Raw genomic sequence first — 16348 nt, 5'->3', positions numbered from 1 at the left:
TTTTGCATGCAATGCTTTAAGTAACTTGCTCTCTGTAAAACATTTAAGAACAACTGACAACCATACCCTTTGGTTTGCACCTTGAGCAACTTAAAGCTTGCTTATAGAAAAAAAATAGTTCAGTTAAAGGGCATTGCAATTATTAAATAAACATCTGCAATAAAAGCAAGGAACCAAATGAAAAAAAAGTTTAATAAAACCTGAAAATGTTCTCACTTACAGTGAAATTAATAAGACAGGTCATTTTTATCCAGAGCATAACTGTAAAAATGTTAAACAGTAGTACAAATATAGAGCACAGTTACACATTTGTAACACCAAATGTTTTACAAATACTATTGTTGAAGCAGAGATGGAGCAGTATCTGGGTTTAAAGCTGCACAAAGCTGCAGTGGAAAAGCATATGAAGCAGCCTGATGTGGCCACAGGTTATCACAGCCATTTTTTATGTACAGTAAAACTTGTTATTCATGTTATGGGTCCATAATAATTGTTGCTAAGTGTTGTAGGCTATATTATGTTGCTTTTATCTTTTCTTCAATACTGCTACAACAGTAAAATTTCCCACCAGGATTAATACAGAACTCTATTTATCCGTCTTATGTTTGCGTATTGAGTTGGATCTAGTGCTGGGTATTAATGAGCACAGACGCGTGAATATAGACGGTACAACACTCTGACATGCTGAGCGTGTCTGTAAGCTGAGTGAGAAGTACTAACTAGTTACTGGCATTGTCATAATAGCATGCATTGGTGCTCATCGTAACCACCTTATGCTACAGCATAAGCGCCTAAACCTGAGGACACAGGATAAGGTCACATAGGGAAGGCAGGGGGAGGGAAGTCATTGTTAATTGGGGCCCCTGCAGCACAGTAAGGCCCCACAGCCTCCCCAGGCTGAGGGGGGACAAAGCTAGGAGGAACGATGACCAGTGGGAACACCACCTCTGGGTCAGTAGCAAAACTGATGTCCAAATACACCTGGGAAACACAAACAAATGAAGAAGTAAAATCTGTCTTCATCAGAGTGTCAAAGACACTGGTACCATTAGTCAAAGGACTTAATACAAGAGTGTTTTGAATAAAAAGTCTTTACTTACAGGAAAGGTTCGTCAGACAGAAAAGCAGTCCAAACACAGGCAAAAGTATCTAAAAACTTAAGGCAAGGTCTCAGTCAAGAAATAAAAGAATAGTCTGATAAACACTATTAAAAAAGGACTTAAGGTTGGAACACTCACTGAAGGAGGAAAGATGAACTGGTAGTGAGAGAAGGGAACAAACAGACTACACTAGGGAAGGAAGGATAGTGAAGCATGTGTGCAACTAATCAGGAAAATATATAACCTTAAACAGCAGACCTGGACACAGAGAGGATTTAAAACAAACTGCCATTTATGGAACTACTAAAACCACATCATGTAGCAAGTTTCTTCGGTGCACTTTGGCGCCCACTGAAGGGCAACACCACTATTATAAAATACACATAGTGCTGGTATGCCTTCCCCTTAATAGGCAACTTGCATTTGTGAGAGGCCAAAGAGCGATGTCGACTGGCAAGGTACAGGAATATTGCTAGATTTTAAGCAAATATAACTAGCATGTTCTAGCATCTACAGCCCTGTTTGCATGTGGAGTAGGGGTGTATTTAAATTAACTGTTGCCATTGTGTTTATAAGCTGTGGCTTAATGGCCAAATTGAGGAGGGTAATTTATTACATGCTAGCTGAGATAGGTTTGTAAGGTTTTAAACTAACAAGGCTTACTTGTAAATCGACATGTACAGAGATAGCAAAAAGAGCGAACTGGTTTCTTTTTAGCTGGCAGCTGGTGTTTGAAGAAGTACTGTTGAACCACACACACTTCGCAAGAAAACCACAGCTCTGTGGCCAAGTTATATACTGCTGAAAGCAGGTTCCCAGGGTGCTGTGTGGGAATGTAAAAGAGACCATTGTCCCAAATGTAAGTTAGTTACTATTAGATCGACTTCAAAGCTGCTATCTTTAGGTGGAAAAGCTACTCAGTGTTGCTTTCTGTAACCATGCAGTCTGATAAACATGATTATTTCTGGTATTATATGTGTATACATCATGTTATACTTTAGTTTTATAAGCTTTGGTGCTGTTATGTTGTTCATGATCATTGAAGCATGTGATCTATCAAAAGAATCATCTGTTACAACTTCTTAAATGCCAATAGTTGCAAACAAAAATCTTACTGAGTTGATGTAACATCACTATTTCATTGCTACTTACCTTGAGGAAATGTTCAACTGAGATTAATTCACAATTATGGAGACTGTGGGTGACATCATCAGGAATCTCCAGTTGGCAGGACACAGTTTCCTCTGAATTCACGGCGATAGTCTCCCCAACCATTTTGCAAAGACTTTTTTCACTGGGGTTAGTGGAACCACTGGCACGGTACACTGTTTTCTGCTGTAAACTGAATTTGGGCTTCATTTTTTTGGAAGAGGAGTTGCAGATTTTGGCAACAACAGATAAAGTGTCACCTATCAAAAACAAATCATAACATCTTAATATGCACCCTTTTTTTCTGGAAAAATGTCACCACACACAAAGATATATTTAACACATATTCACAGTAAGAAGGTTTTGCAAACTTGTCAATAAAGCATATGCATATATACAATCTACAAAGCTGTACAGTATCTAGTATATACTGACAATACATAGTATTTTATGTCTTACATCGACACTTGGTTGTGTTCCTTGTAAGACTGACTTTACCTGGAGAGCACACCTTTGTGTTAACAGTAGCAGACATTTGAACTTGTCCTTTGGAGAAAACCCCCATCTCTTTTTCCACTGAACCAGACTGGGGACACTAGAACAGATCATAAAAACAAACATTTCATATCAACTCAGTGCCTCATACAGCTGAAATTCAAACTTCAGAAGAAATACTGGCATCTTGCTAGCTTTAAGATGATGATGAGCAGCACTGTATGCTCTCTGTCTTCTCTAATGGGCCATACAATCAAAGGAATCAATACACCGCACCACTCTCCTCACTCCCAGCGCCACTCCTTTTAGCGGAACCCAATCCATTTCCTGTTTATTCAAACAACTGGTTTGTGGTTTCTTCTGTTTCTCAACATGTTGCAATTTTCATAATATAATATCTCAGATTACAGAAGATCCTTTTGCCTGCCTCCTCCATTTTACAGACTATTTAAGTATAGTAAATCGCCGTTATGTTTGAAATTTCTCCATGCCAGACTTCACTAATCATTGTTCAGACACATTCTGTATAAAATTGTTTTCACACTTAACTCTTTATTGCTGCCTTTCCGCTAAACCCTTTAATTTTTATTTCAATTTAAGCCACCTGACGCTTAAGTCTAGTATCTTGTTATCCAAAATATTTTTCATTAAAATGTATGAAATTCATAACATGTTTTTATTGTAGTAACCCACATACCATGACCTGCCCAATGTGTGAAAGGGACTTTGAAACAAATCTGAACTCCTGTTGTACTTTGGTAGGCCACCGCCAGCTCCTGGACATCTTTGCTTCAAGCACATAGACAGTTCTTCCATGAATCCCCTTGAAGGATGATGGCATATCCCTGTAAAATATAACCAGTCCAAATATGCAGTTATTTATAAAATCAAAAGATGGCAACATAGGATAAAATGTTAGATGCTAGAAATTGCTACTCACCCCTGTGGGATTTGAAGCCTGAATTTAAAGCGATGGATTCCTTCGGAAAGTTGAGTTCCTGCAAAAGATGTGAGATGATTAACACTTTCTGTAGAGACTTTACAAATGAAGAAGACTCTATTTACTGATCTTGATTCATGTAGGTTTACTGTGTGCTATGGGGTCAGTGAGATTTTGAGACTCTTATGGTTCTAGGAAGCATAACTTGCAGACTATAATGTAGCTATGACATACAAGTAGATAACACTCATTTGTGATGCACTTCAGGGGTGTGGTTGTCGTGGTTTTAAAAACTGAAGGAAACAGTTTTGATGTTGGTGTTGTCTCAGTCTCCATCTGCCATCACTTATAACATGCTAACTGCTTTTCACTATGTTTTTTAATCTGGTTATATATATATTTACTATTTATTAGTAATATGTTTGCATATATACATACATAACCATTATATTTAATCGTTGTAAAATTCCTGTGCAATGTTCTGCCGTGCTATAATTTTCACTTACTATATATTTCTATATATTAAAGTAAAAATGCTGCACATTGCGTCTGTATTACAGTTATCCTGTGCAACTATAAATCATGGACATACAGTATCTGTATAAGTGAAAAGTGAAATTATACAGATATATATATATTTTTTTAAATCTGTAGTAATTTCGATTTTTGCAATAACTTTTGTTATGCTTCTCCTATTAAAAACAGGCTACATGTCTCATTATCTAAAATAACATTATGTCCAAGTGGTCAAGTGAGCAAGTAAATCATACTCCGACACATGTATTCACCATACCAGTCTCCGGTACCAGGTACTTTTTGTCTTTGAAGTATCTCCTGTGTGCGCTGTATGATTTCTTGTTATCTCCGCTGCCTCGTGTCCAGCTCACGTTCGTGTCCCCTTTGGCTTTCACGAAAAGCCCTTTCAATTCTGTGTCTTCTGTCAGTGTAAAGCTGACTGTGCCTGCGATGGTATCTCCTTCAGAAAAAGTGCCCTCTTCATTGAGAAATTCATAAACGAGGTTTAAGTCCTTAATCGGAGACATTTTAGCTGTGTTGTCAGTGCTCTGTTTCTTCCACTTGTGGCTGCACGGCACGAAGGATAACTGTCAGCTGCCTCCTACAGCTGGGTGTGGCTCTGCCCAGAGACTGCGAGAGAACCATCACTATTGTTTCATGTGAGGCAATTCAACATTTATTTAAACAATTCAGATATTACAAAAGCATAATGTGCAACAGGCTATTCGGTTTTACACAATTTAAGATGATTATTTATTAATGTGGAGTCTCCGGGGTCTTCCTCCCAAAGTCCAAAGACATGCATGTCAGGTTAATTGGTGACTCTAAATTGCCGTAGGGGGGGCATGTGAGTGTGACTGTTGTCTGATTATATGTGTCAGCCCTGCGAAAGTCTGGCGACCTGTCCAGGGTGTACCCCACCTCTCGCCCAATGACAGCTGGGATAGGCTCCAGCCCCCCACGACCCTTACGAGGACAAGCGATTACGGACAATGCATGAATGAATTAATTTATTAATGTAATTGGATTTTTTGCTGGTATGAATGAAATTTTAAGTCATTTATTTATAAGGACAAAAGTAAATAAGTAGTAGTAGTAGTAGGTTGACAAAAACTTGGTACCCTATTAAAATCAACAAGTCAGAGAAAACACCAGCAGTTTATAAGTATAACAAATAAGATATGCAAAGTATTGTTCAATAAAATGGACAGAAGTAGTTGTCTCCTGTTAAACTCAACAGACTGGAAAATGTTAAGAAATGTTTAATTGGTCACTTTGTTAAATGCTTTTATAAATAATCTATTGCTTTTATAGCCCATATAAGTGTTAGTATTTTGCATCATAATTAACAAACTCATTTTGTCATTAACTATACATTCTAGTGTTTTGCATCAGATTTGCCAAAAGCAGATAATGGGACCAGCACACACCAGTGGATGGGTAAACAGGTGGTGGTGCTGAATACTTTTAGGCTCCTGGGTATCCATAACTGCCTGAGTGTGGGGATGCAGGATAAAATAATGTTGCTTGTCGCTGTTGCTTGGGCTCATGCGCACCTTTAAGTGGTACTCCACTGAGATGATGTCACATTTCTGGTTTGTTTGCATTAGGTCAAGAGGAATCTTCATCGCACATCTGACATCCTTCTGTGTTTGAGATTCAGTGCAGTTATAAATCATTTGTGGATATGATTGCAGTCACCGAAGCCACTGAAAACTGTATGCTTTGTAAAATAAAGTGATTTGCTGACTGTGGCTCCTCTGAAAAACTTATGGAAAAATAACTAACCACCACTCGAGTGACTGGTTAAATCACAAAGTAGTCCCACAATATTTTCAGTTAAAAAACTTTATTTACTGACAGGGTGTACCGGAGTAACTGTTGTTGTTTACATACATTTTCTGATAAGAGAGGAATAAAAACCATAACACACATGATAATAATAATAATAATAATAACACAAACCATTAAATCAGTCATTGTGAGTCTGAATGGCATGCACTGCTATGAACAGCACTTCCATAAGGTGAAATCATGAGGCCACAATGGTGCCAGCCACCAATATTGAATAATCCCCTGAAGGGAACAGCTGACAGCTAGGCAGCAATTAACAGTTAAGATATTTAAAGCTATTTAACCTACAACTGATTCCATGACGACTGGCTATGAATACAATATATACTATTATAACTAACCAAACTTGCAGAATAAATGTGAATTAAAACAATACAAGTTTACAAATGGCAGAGCAGAGACGTATTGAATGGAGTTATATTAAGCAAAGGCTCTATACAGATGGAAGCTAACACTGCAGACACTCATTTGGTCTTAAGTGGGCCTAATTAGCACTGCTAGCAGTAGCCAAAATGAAAAGGATACTAGAATGCATAAAATATACATAAAATACATAAAATAAATTAATTAATAAAATATGTAACCTAATGTACATATGTACAGGTCAGAAGACAAACAAAACAGTCAAGAACAAACATAGCAGCACCTGTTTTGGGCTAATTAAGAGGATGGAGTTAACTGGATTCACAAGCAAAAGTGAAGACAAATTCCTGCTTCTGTATGGTGCATGTGCAATTGTGCACAAGGTTTACTTCCAACTCAGAGTCTCTCTGACAGCCTCTCATCAGCAGCTAACCCAGTAGCACAGCTGAAAACCCCTGAGTCAAAGAACAAGGGGGCTGTTGCGCAATAATGGACTCGTTTAGTTGCTAACCCTGTAGCACAGCATACCTACAGCAATGAGCAGTGAGTAGCCAGGCTGGGTAGATTATTCAAACTGAAAGACTTAGACGACTTAAAGCTTGCTCAAAGAAGCAAACTAGTAAACAAAAATGTTCTTTTGCATAATTTCGGGAATTCTCATCTGAAAGACTATTTAATACATTTACTCTTAAACAGTTTAGTATTCCATATCCATAATTTCAGTCTTAGAAAATATTTTTTGAAATGTTTTTTATGTGCCCACTGAAACTGTTTAAATTAATCATTTGCTATACATAATGTCAAGTGTTTGGTTGCTGCTTTCAACACCATACAGGCGTTAAAAATTGAATCGTGTGTTCAGGATGCATGAAGCTGGAGGTGAGAGAACAACAATATGAAGCGATTAAGCTTGGGATAATATGCTAGCAAAACCCTCAGTCTATTTTCACCACTGCAGTTATTTTGGTTTGACATCAGAACACAAACTTTACGTACCAAACATGATCTGTCTGTATCATGTATAAGTCATGGTTATTTGTCTTCTCTGTAAAGTTCAGCTTTTTTTATCTGACCCTGTTGTACTGAAGGTGTCCTGAGCAGGGGGGAAAATGGATGCGTAAGATGGAGGTGCATCTGCCTGTTGAAACAGAGGTGGAGCAGTCGGGGTTTGATGCTGCGCTGTAGATGAAGCTGCAGTTGGAAACCCGTATGGAGCGGCCTGTTGTGGCCATGGATTATTATAGCCACTTGTCATGTTTGCAGGCAGAGTGGGATATAGTGCTGGGTTTCCATAAGCACCTGAACCTGCTGGTGCAGGATAAGGTCCAACAGGGAAGGCAGGGGGAGGGAAGTCGCTGTAACTTGGGGCCCCAGCAGCCCCAGCTGGATAAGGCCCCATAGCCTCCCCAGGCTGAAGTGCAGCAAAGCCGGGAGGAACGATGACCAGTGGAAACACCACCTCTGGGTCAAAGGCAAAACTGATGTCCAAATACACCTGGAGAACATGAACATGTACAAATGTAAACTCTGTCTCCATCGAAGATGTTTGAAGCAAATGATAATTGCAGCTGTTAATTACCTTGATGGTGCAGTCTGATTGATCATTGTTATTCACTATTTATACAGCACTTCATACTGTAATTTTATAAGACACTGTTATATTGTTTATGATCATTGAAGCGTGTGACACGAGCCAAGAACTGCCTGTGCTACAAATACTTCATTATTTGCTAATTACTTTCTGAGTTGATGTCAGATCACATTACATTGTTACATACCTTAAGGTAATGTTCAACTGAGATGATGTCACAATTTTGAACAGTGTAGATGATATTGGCAGGAACTTGCACTTGGCAGGACACATTTTCCTCTGAGTTCCCCGTGATAGTCTCACCAACCGATTTCCACAGACTTTCGACACTGTGTTTGGAGCGAGCTTGGGCATGGTACGCAATTCTCTGCTCTATACTGAATTTAGGCTTCATGTTTTTGGTGGAGTTGTTGCTGATTTTGGCAACAGCAGACAAAGTGTCACCTATCAAAAATAGATAATAACATGGGGGGGGGGGTTGAAAGAATGTTACCACACAATAATTAAACACACATTACTGACTCTATGTATGTGTTTTACTAAAGCCTGTGCGTATACTGAAACTAGCTTAAACTTGTTTTGAGATATGATAATCATGCTAACATTAATACCTGAACAATGGAAGTTGACTGAGTAATGACACAATGCTACAAACATTTTGTGTCCACATCAACACTTGGTTGTGTTCCTGTGACTTTACCTGGAGAGCAGAACTTAGTGTTCAGGGTAGCAGACATTTGGACCTTTCCTTTATGGAAAACCCCCAACTCTTTTTCCACTGAACCAGACTGGGGACACTAGAAAAAAAATTCATGCACACAAACATTATTTCATTTTAATTCAATGTCTCATATGGCTGAAATACAAGAAGGAAATACTGTCATCTTAATGGTTGAATATAGGATTGAGAAAAACTGTATGCCCTTTCTTGACTCCTTTTGGCGTAATCCATTCTTTATCCCGTTTATCCAAACAACCGAATGATTCTGTTTGCTCAACTTATTCCATGTAATATCGTATGGTATTTCCAGTTACAAAGGGTCCTGCTGCCTGCCTCCTCCATGTTACATTTACGCATAGTGCACAACTGTTGTGTTAGAATTTCCTCTATGGCAGACTTCATTAGACTATGTTCAGGTACATAGTTTGTTTTCACACTTAACTCTTTATGACTGCCTTTCCCACGATCACTCTTATTCTTTTCTTTCAGTTTGATCTAACTGGCTCTTTAGTCACGTGACTTTCAAATATTTCAGTTCATTTGGAAAGTGTAAAGTGTGTATTCAATTCATTAAGGGTTTCAGTGTAAAGTATTCCACTTACCATTACTTTGCCAGGGTAGGAAATGGACTTAGAAACAAATTTAAGCTCTTGTTGTACTTTAGCAGGCCACCGCCAGCTCCTTGACATCTTTGCTACAAGCAAGTAGTGAATATTTCCATGTATCCCCTTGAACGATGATGGCATGTTGCTGTAAGACAACCATTCCACAAATGCATTCATTTGTGAAAGAAAACAACTATACAGAATTAATACAGAACTAATGCTAGATGCTAAAGATTACCACTTACCCCTGGGGGATTTGAAGCCTGAACTTAAAGCGATGCACTCCTTTGGGAAGTTGAGTGCCTGCAAATAAGTGAGATCATTACACTTAATGCTCTGACTCAAATGGCAATTTACTTTTATCAAAACAACATTTGTAAAAGTGCAGTTCAGAAGGTGTTTGGAGATAAAATATGGATCAAAATGTACTATATAGGCTGGCATACAAATAAATAAAATTTGTTCATGATGTATTTAAAGTGCACTTATTTGTCATTTTCAAAACTAGGGAAAAACTATTGTCAGATTTTTATTTTTTTAAACAGTGTCTCTAAAGAAATTGGATTTGGACAAAGTGTACATTGCTATAAACTTTCGGAGTAGGCTTTACTGTGCATGTGTTATGCAACCATCCTGTAAAACTAACGTCCATTACTCTAACATCTATTATGTCCACATCTATGTGCTCACGTGCACATAAAGTCCAACACATTTATTCGCCATACCAGTCTCTGGAATCAAGTACTCTTTGACTTTGAAGTATCTCCTGGACGCATGATACGATCTTCTTCTCTCTCCAGTACCCTCTGACCAGTGCACGCGCGCCTCCCCCTTGGCTTTCACGAGCAGCCCCTTCACCTCTGTGTCTTCTGTCAAAGTAAAACTGACTGTGCCTGCGATAGGATCTCCTTCTGAAAAACTGCCATCCTCGTTTAGAAATTCATAAACGATTTTTAACTCCTTTATCGGAGACATTTTAGATGTATATAAACTATGTTTCTCCCACTTGTTGCTACGCGGCTCACAGAGTCATCGCCTGAATTGTTACGAAAATTGCCATCTGACGCTTCCCGGAAGTGGGTGTGGGTTGGCTCGTGAATGTTGTTTGCCTCTTTCTAAAGAAATCCGTCAGTCGAGGTCACGTGAACTGTTGGGGCGGGGAGCACAGGGGACCAAAGAAAACAGAGAGCCTGGAGTAAATCATAGCTTTGAGGCAGGCAAAGGTGTGCTACTTGTGTAGGATGCATTGACTATCCCGTGTTCATAGACTGTCTCCACCTCTTTTGAGCAGATTAACTGTCCATTGTTTCTGAGTGCCTTGAGTGAGTGGTTTAAGTCATGTTTACTTTGCTTGGGTAGCTGTAGACCTACATCTAATATTGCTACTTAATTCTGATATTATTACGATCTAATTGAATAGGGATGTACTAATGTACTGATTTATATTCAGAAATATTTATTGATTTCTGAATCAAGAGACTAGTATAATTTAATTTGTGTTTATACCTTTATTAAGTTGTTGATGGGAAACCACTTAACTGCACCTTACAGAAGAGAAAGGGAATAATTGCTTTCAAATGGAACCTGCTTCTTCTTCATCTGTGTGCATCAATTAAGTCAAGTCCAGTGCACCCTGTAAAACGAGACCACAAGAAAACCTCCCAAAATGTTACATGTTTGGCAGATTAACATTTATTTAAGCAATCCAGGTATCACAACAACATAATGCACAACAGATTATTTAGGTTTACACAATTTAAGATGATTATCTAACAGTATCTCATGAATATGCATACACAATGTACCAATTATTAGGCCATTTTACAGTTGAAAATTAAATAATTTTCTATAAAGACAAAAGAAAGATACAAATATGTCTTTGATAAAATGGAGGAGATTGGGTGGTTAAAATTATTTAATGTTTCACAGAGAGATTGAAAACAAATAGTTCTAACAAATAGTTTAAACTGAATGTTTCACAGAGAGATTGAAAATAACATATTGATTCATACAAAAATAACACCTCTAATTCATCACTTATGACCCACTGAAGTGTGTATCTGTATTTGAATGGTGGAGGTGCACATGTGTCAATATACAAATGTATGTTTAAGGGTGTTTAGATACCTATTTATGGTGAGCTGTTGGTGTGGAAATAAGGCTCATGCTCATGCGCCCAGCACCACAATGACTGAGATTAATAATACAGAATCAGGCGTAGACACGTCTTTATAAATCTGATGAAAAAAATGCGGATGCACACTTTTGCCTTTGTGTGTTCACACAGTTTTAGTCGTGAATCTACACAGATTTTTATGCATCTGGCCCCAGGTGCCAGATTGTAAGCATGCATCCAAGAGAAAAGCTACAAAAATGGCAGACACAGCACAGAAAAAACACAAATACAATGAGGTGAAAACGCCAAGTGGACAAAGTTTGTTCCAAAACTAGTTTGAATCTGAAGTTGGCTTTCACCTGCTGGCAGACACCAAAGGAAATACGTGTGTGAATAATGAGGCCAAGTGTGTTCAGTGCCAAGTGAAGGCACTGGGCAGTGTGCATAAACATCACAACCATTGTATAAATCAGTCCACAGGCTTATATATGTAACCAAGAAAGTCAAGTAAGGTCTCAGTTTTTAAGTTACATTGCAATCTAATGTCCACCCTAAGACTGAGATTACAAGACCACCTCCAACATGGTGTCATGTGAGGCAGTTAAAAAAAATTAAACAATCCAGATATCACATCAGCATGATGCACAACAGACTACTCATGTTTACCCAATTTAATCTAATTATCTGGCAAAAACAGTTAATGACAATTACCATTATCTCATGTATAAGGACCATAGCCTACTATTTAAAATGTGTTAAGTACAAGGCATTTTTTAAATGGTGTGAGTTAAATTTCACATCATTTATTTAGAAAGAATAGGTGTAGATTTGATTTAAAAAAAATGATGGATTTATTGGCACGGGAAACACACTTTTACACTGCCAAAACAAACAAAACATATACACACATTAAGTAAAAATCAACAAGACATTTATTTATATAAAGGTCACTGCTAATTGGTTAACCCCTCTGAAAAACCTACCGTTGGGTCAAAATTCACAAATTTTTCTGTGGCACTTCCAACATTTAAATAAATCGATTGCTATGATGTCAAGTGTTTCTAATTGCTTTCAACACCATACAGGTGTTGGTGTATTGGCAACAACTTAACCGTCTTTCACCATTGTAGACAGGTCATGTTGGTTCAAAAGCAAAACACACACTGCACTGTACATACGAAACATGATCTGTCTGTATTTTTTAAGTCAAGATTATCTGCGTTCTTTTTGAAGTTTAGCTTTTTTTATCTGACCCTGTTGTACTGAAGGTGTCCTGAGCAGGGGGGAAAATAGACATGTAAGATGGAGGTGCATCTGCCTGTTGAAACAGAGGTGGAGCAGTCGGGGTTTGATGCTGCGCTGTAGATGAAGCTGCAGTTGGAAACCCGTATGGAGCGGCCTGTTGTGGCCATGGATTATTATAGCCACTTGTCATGTTTGCAGGCAGAGTGGGATATAGTGCTGGGTTTCCATAAGCACCTGAACCTGCTGGTGCAGGATAAGGTCCAACAGGGAAGGCAGGGGGAGGATAGTTGCTGTAATTTGGGGCCCCAGCAGCCCCAGCTGAGTAAGGCCCCACAGGGAAGGCAGGGGAAGGGAAGTTGCTGTAACTTGGGGCCCCAGCAGCTCCTGCTGGATAAGGCCCCTCAACTCTACCAGGCTGAAAGGTAGCAGAGCTAGGAGGAACGATGACCAGTGGAAACGCCACCTCTGGGTCAAAGGCAAAACTGATGTCCAAATACACCTGGAAAACACAAACATATCTCGCAAGTGGACATTGTAGCTATGAATTAAGCTGAATGTGCACTCTGATTAACATAATCATCGTTTTTTATTATATATTTACACACCATTCTACACTGTAGTTTTATAAGCTGTTGTTGTGCTGTTATGTTGTTTTGATTGTTAAAGAGTGTGACATAAGCTACTCGACCGCTACTTGCCAACAAAAATTACTTCATTTCTAAGTTGTTGTAACATCACTATTACATTATTACATACCTTGAAGTAATGTTCAACTGAGATGATGTCGCAGTCATGGACAGTGTAGATGACATCAGCAGGAATTTTTACTTGGCAGGAAACAGTTTCCTCTTTGTCCAGTGCTACAGTCTCCCCAGATTTTTTCCACAGATTTTGGACAGTGTGTTTAGCACGGGTATTGGCACGGTACACTACTCTCTGCTGTAAACTGAATTTGGGCCTCATTTTTTTGGAAGAGGAGTTGTGGATTTTGGCGACGACATTTAAAGTATCACCTATCAAAACATATGAATAGACGGGATATTTTTATGGAAGAATGTCACCACACAATAAAAAATATTTTACATTAGGCTACACATAAACATACGCTATGTAAGTACTTTTTAAACTTGTTAATAAAGCATATATATAGTATATATATGAAAAACTTGCAAGACTTGTTGTGAGATGTGATAATCATGCTAACGTTAATATTTGAACAACTTACGTTGCCCTAGTAATGAAACAAAGCTGGAAATACATAACAGTTTTATGTTTAGATGATCGTGGTTGTGTTCCTTGTAAACCAGAGTGACTTTACCTGGAGAGCACACCTTTGTGTTAAGGGTAGCAGACATTTGTACCTTTCCTTTGGAGAAAGTCCCTACCTCTTTCGCCACCGAGCCAGTCTGGGGACACTAGAAAAAAAAAACATACAAACACCAACTCATACAGCTGAAATGTAAAATTCAGAAGAAAATACTGTCGTCTTGCCATGTCTAAGATAGGGTTGAGAAATGCTGTAAGCTCTGTCTTGATTCTCTTTTGAGTGATAGTATCAAAACACTTCTGTCCTCACTCCCAGCTCTACTTGTTTGAGCAGAATCCATTCTTTATCCTGTTTATTCCAAAACCTGTTTAGGTTTTTTTTTTTTTTTTCCTGTTTGCTCAACTCATTCCACTTCATATCAAATGATCTCAGATGACAGAGGATCTTTTTGCCTGCTTCCTTTGTTTTATATTCAAGCAGAGTACACTACTGTTAAGTTAGAGTTTTCTCCAGGCCAGACTTTGGAAAGTGTTAAAAGTATATCAAACTCATCACGTGTATCACTGTATTATCCCACTTACCATTTCTCTGTTAATGTGTGAATTGGAATTTGAAACAAATTTGAGCTCTTTTTTCACTCCAGTAGGCCACCGCCAGCTCCTTGGTATCTTTGCCTCAAGCGCATAGTAAATATATCCGTGAATCCCCCTAAAGGATGCGGGCAGGTTGCTGGAAGACAAAAAGAGTCCTCAAGTTATTTGTTTAAGAAAACAACTACACAGAACTAATGCGAGACACTACAAATTCCCACTTACCCCTGGGGGATTTGAAGCCTGAACTTAAAGCGATGGACTCCTTTGGGAAGTTGAGTGCCTGCATAATAATTGGGAATGATTAGTGTCCCAAATAACAGAGCCAGGGAGATTATTGTAGTTTGTGTTGTGTGTTCAAAGAGATTTTGAAACTCATTTGGTTATGGGAGGTTTATCAAAATTTGTGTAAGCGCAGTTCAGAGTGTGTTTGGAGATGTATAAAATAGGGATCAAAATGTATGATATAGGCCTATATACAATTAAACAACATTCATTCTTTATGAGTTTCCGGTGTGTGTGGAAATGAGAAATGAGAAATAACCAGATTTTCAGAAATGTTTTTTAACATCACATCTAAAGAAATATGCATTTGGGCAAAGTACACTTTAAAATAAAAACAGTCACTTGAAAAGCAGAAAGTATAAAGATCCTCAGGTCACATATTAAAAGTAACATGGGCACAATATAGCTGTAATTTACGAGTTAGATTACAGCTCGTGTACGTGCGTTATGCAACCACCCTGTCAGATAACCCCTTTAACGATGTCAAGTGTTCAGGTGAAAGTCCAACACATATTAACCCTACCAGTCTCTGGAATCAGGCACTCTTTGACTTTGAAGTATCTCCTGGACGCATGATACGATCTTTTCCTATCTCCAGTACCCTCTGTCCAGTGCACGCGCGCGTCCCCCTTGGCTTTCACGAGCAGCCCCTTCACCTCTGTGTCTTCTGTCAAAGTAAAACTGACTGTGCCGACGATAGGATCTCCTGCAGAAAAAGTTCCTTGTTCGTTCAGTGCTTCATAGACAAGTTGTAAATCCTTTATCGGAGACATTTTGGATGTAGTGACACAACTTTCCCTTCAGCGGTTACTGCACGGAACGAAGAGTAATCGCCCAAACAAACCGGAAGATTTGTCGCTTGGGTTTGGCGCATGAATGTTGTTCAGCTCCACCCAAAGATTAAATACTGATGTAGGTGGAGGTCATGTGACTGCTAGAGCACAGGCACGCCTCGAGGCAGGTAGAGGTGAGCAACTTACGCAGGTGACACAGGTATTTTGAGTAGTGGTGTACAAACTACATAGCATACTTTTATATATAGATAGGCCTACTGCCTTGATTGAGCTGTAGTGAGGCCTGTTAAAAGTGTTAAAAAGTAGTAGAAATAATGAAAGTGGTTCCACATTTTGTATACAATAAATACTTTACAATATTATAAATAACTCAAATCACCTCAGGAATTATTAGGGTATTTTTTTAGACAAGAGTGTGTCCTTTTTGAAGCTCAACTTTTGTCATCTGACCCTGTGGTTCCAAAAGTTTCCTGAGAAGGTGAGAAAATGGACGTGTAGGAAGGAGGTGCATCTCCCTGTTGAAACAAAGGTGGAGCAGTCGGTGTTTGATGCTGCGCTAAGGACGAAGCTGCAGTTGAAACCCCGACCGGAGCGGTCTGTTGTGGCCACTGATAGTTAAAGCCACTTGTCATGTCTGCATGTTGAGCGGGATATCCGGAAGTGCCTGAACCTGTGGGTACAGGATAAGGTCCAACAGGGAAGGCAGAGGGAGGGAAA

The 16348-nt window shown here is 38.8% G+C and overlaps 2 protein-coding genes across 2 annotated transcripts; both read right to left on the bottom strand.

Moving 5' to 3' along the window:
* Positions 1-264: 264 nt before the first annotated feature.
* On the bottom strand, positions 265-3528 carry LOC121942878. The gene is made up of 4 exons (XM_042486172.1): positions 3442-3528; positions 2748-2844; positions 2253-2509; positions 265-981 (listed from the first exon to the last, which is right to left on the bottom strand). The coding sequence occupies exons 1-4, from the start codon at positions 3526-3528 to the stop codon at positions 817-819; spliced, it is 606 nt and encodes a 201-aa protein (XP_042342106.1). The 3' UTR covers positions 265-816.
* Positions 3529-6032: 2504 nt separating this feature from the next.
* LOC121942877 lies at positions 6033-16342 on the bottom strand. The gene is made up of 12 exons (XM_042486171.1): positions 15361-16342; positions 14778-14835; positions 14544-14691; positions 14014-14110; positions 13452-13708; positions 12688-13194; positions 10060-10363; positions 9580-9637; positions 9332-9479; positions 8709-8805; positions 8196-8452; positions 6033-7912 (listed from the first exon to the last, which is right to left on the bottom strand). Exons 1-12 carry the CDS (start codon positions 15608-15610, stop codon positions 7472-7474), a joined length of 2622 nt encoding a protein of 873 aa, XP_042342105.1. The 5' UTR covers positions 15611-16342; the 3' UTR covers positions 6033-7471.
* Between the last annotated feature and the right edge of the window lie 6 nt (positions 16343-16348).

The sequence above is a fragment of the Plectropomus leopardus genome, chromosome 5, assembly GCF_008729295.1.
Source record: "Plectropomus leopardus isolate mb chromosome 5, YSFRI_Pleo_2.0, whole genome shotgun sequence".
Lineage (NCBI taxonomy): Eukaryota > Metazoa > Chordata > Actinopteri > Perciformes > Serranidae > Plectropomus > Plectropomus leopardus.
The sequence above is the reverse complement of the archived record's forward strand: the minus strand, read 5'-3'. Positions and strand labels throughout refer to the sequence as shown.

Bases quoted from the DNA above. Each gene is read 5' to 3' on its own strand.
- LOC121942878 (XM_042486172.1), bottom strand. From the start codon at position 3,528: ATGTCCAGGAGCTGGCGGTGGCCTACCAAAGTACAACAGGAGTTCAGA. The intron at 2,845-3,441 runs GTATGTGGGTTA...GATCTGTTCTAG, and splicing joins CACACATTGGGCAGGTCATG to TGTCCCCAGTCTGGTTCAGT. The intron at 982-2,252 runs GTAAGTAGCAAT...TGTGTTTCCCAG, and splicing joins CAGTTGAACATTTCCTCAAG to GTGTATTTGGACATCAGTTT.
- LOC121942877 (XM_042486171.1), bottom strand. From the start codon at position 15,610: ATGTCTCCGATAAAGGATTTACAACTTGTCTATGAAGCACTGAACGAA. The intron at 14,836-15,360 runs GTAGGGTTAATA...ATTATTATGCAG, and splicing joins GTGCCTGATTCCAGAGACTG to GCACTCAACTTCCCAAAGGA. The intron at 10,364-12,687 runs TAAACTTCAAAA...TTCAGGCGATGA, and splicing joins CAGGGTCAGATAAAAAAAGC to CTCTGTGAGCCGCGTAGCAA.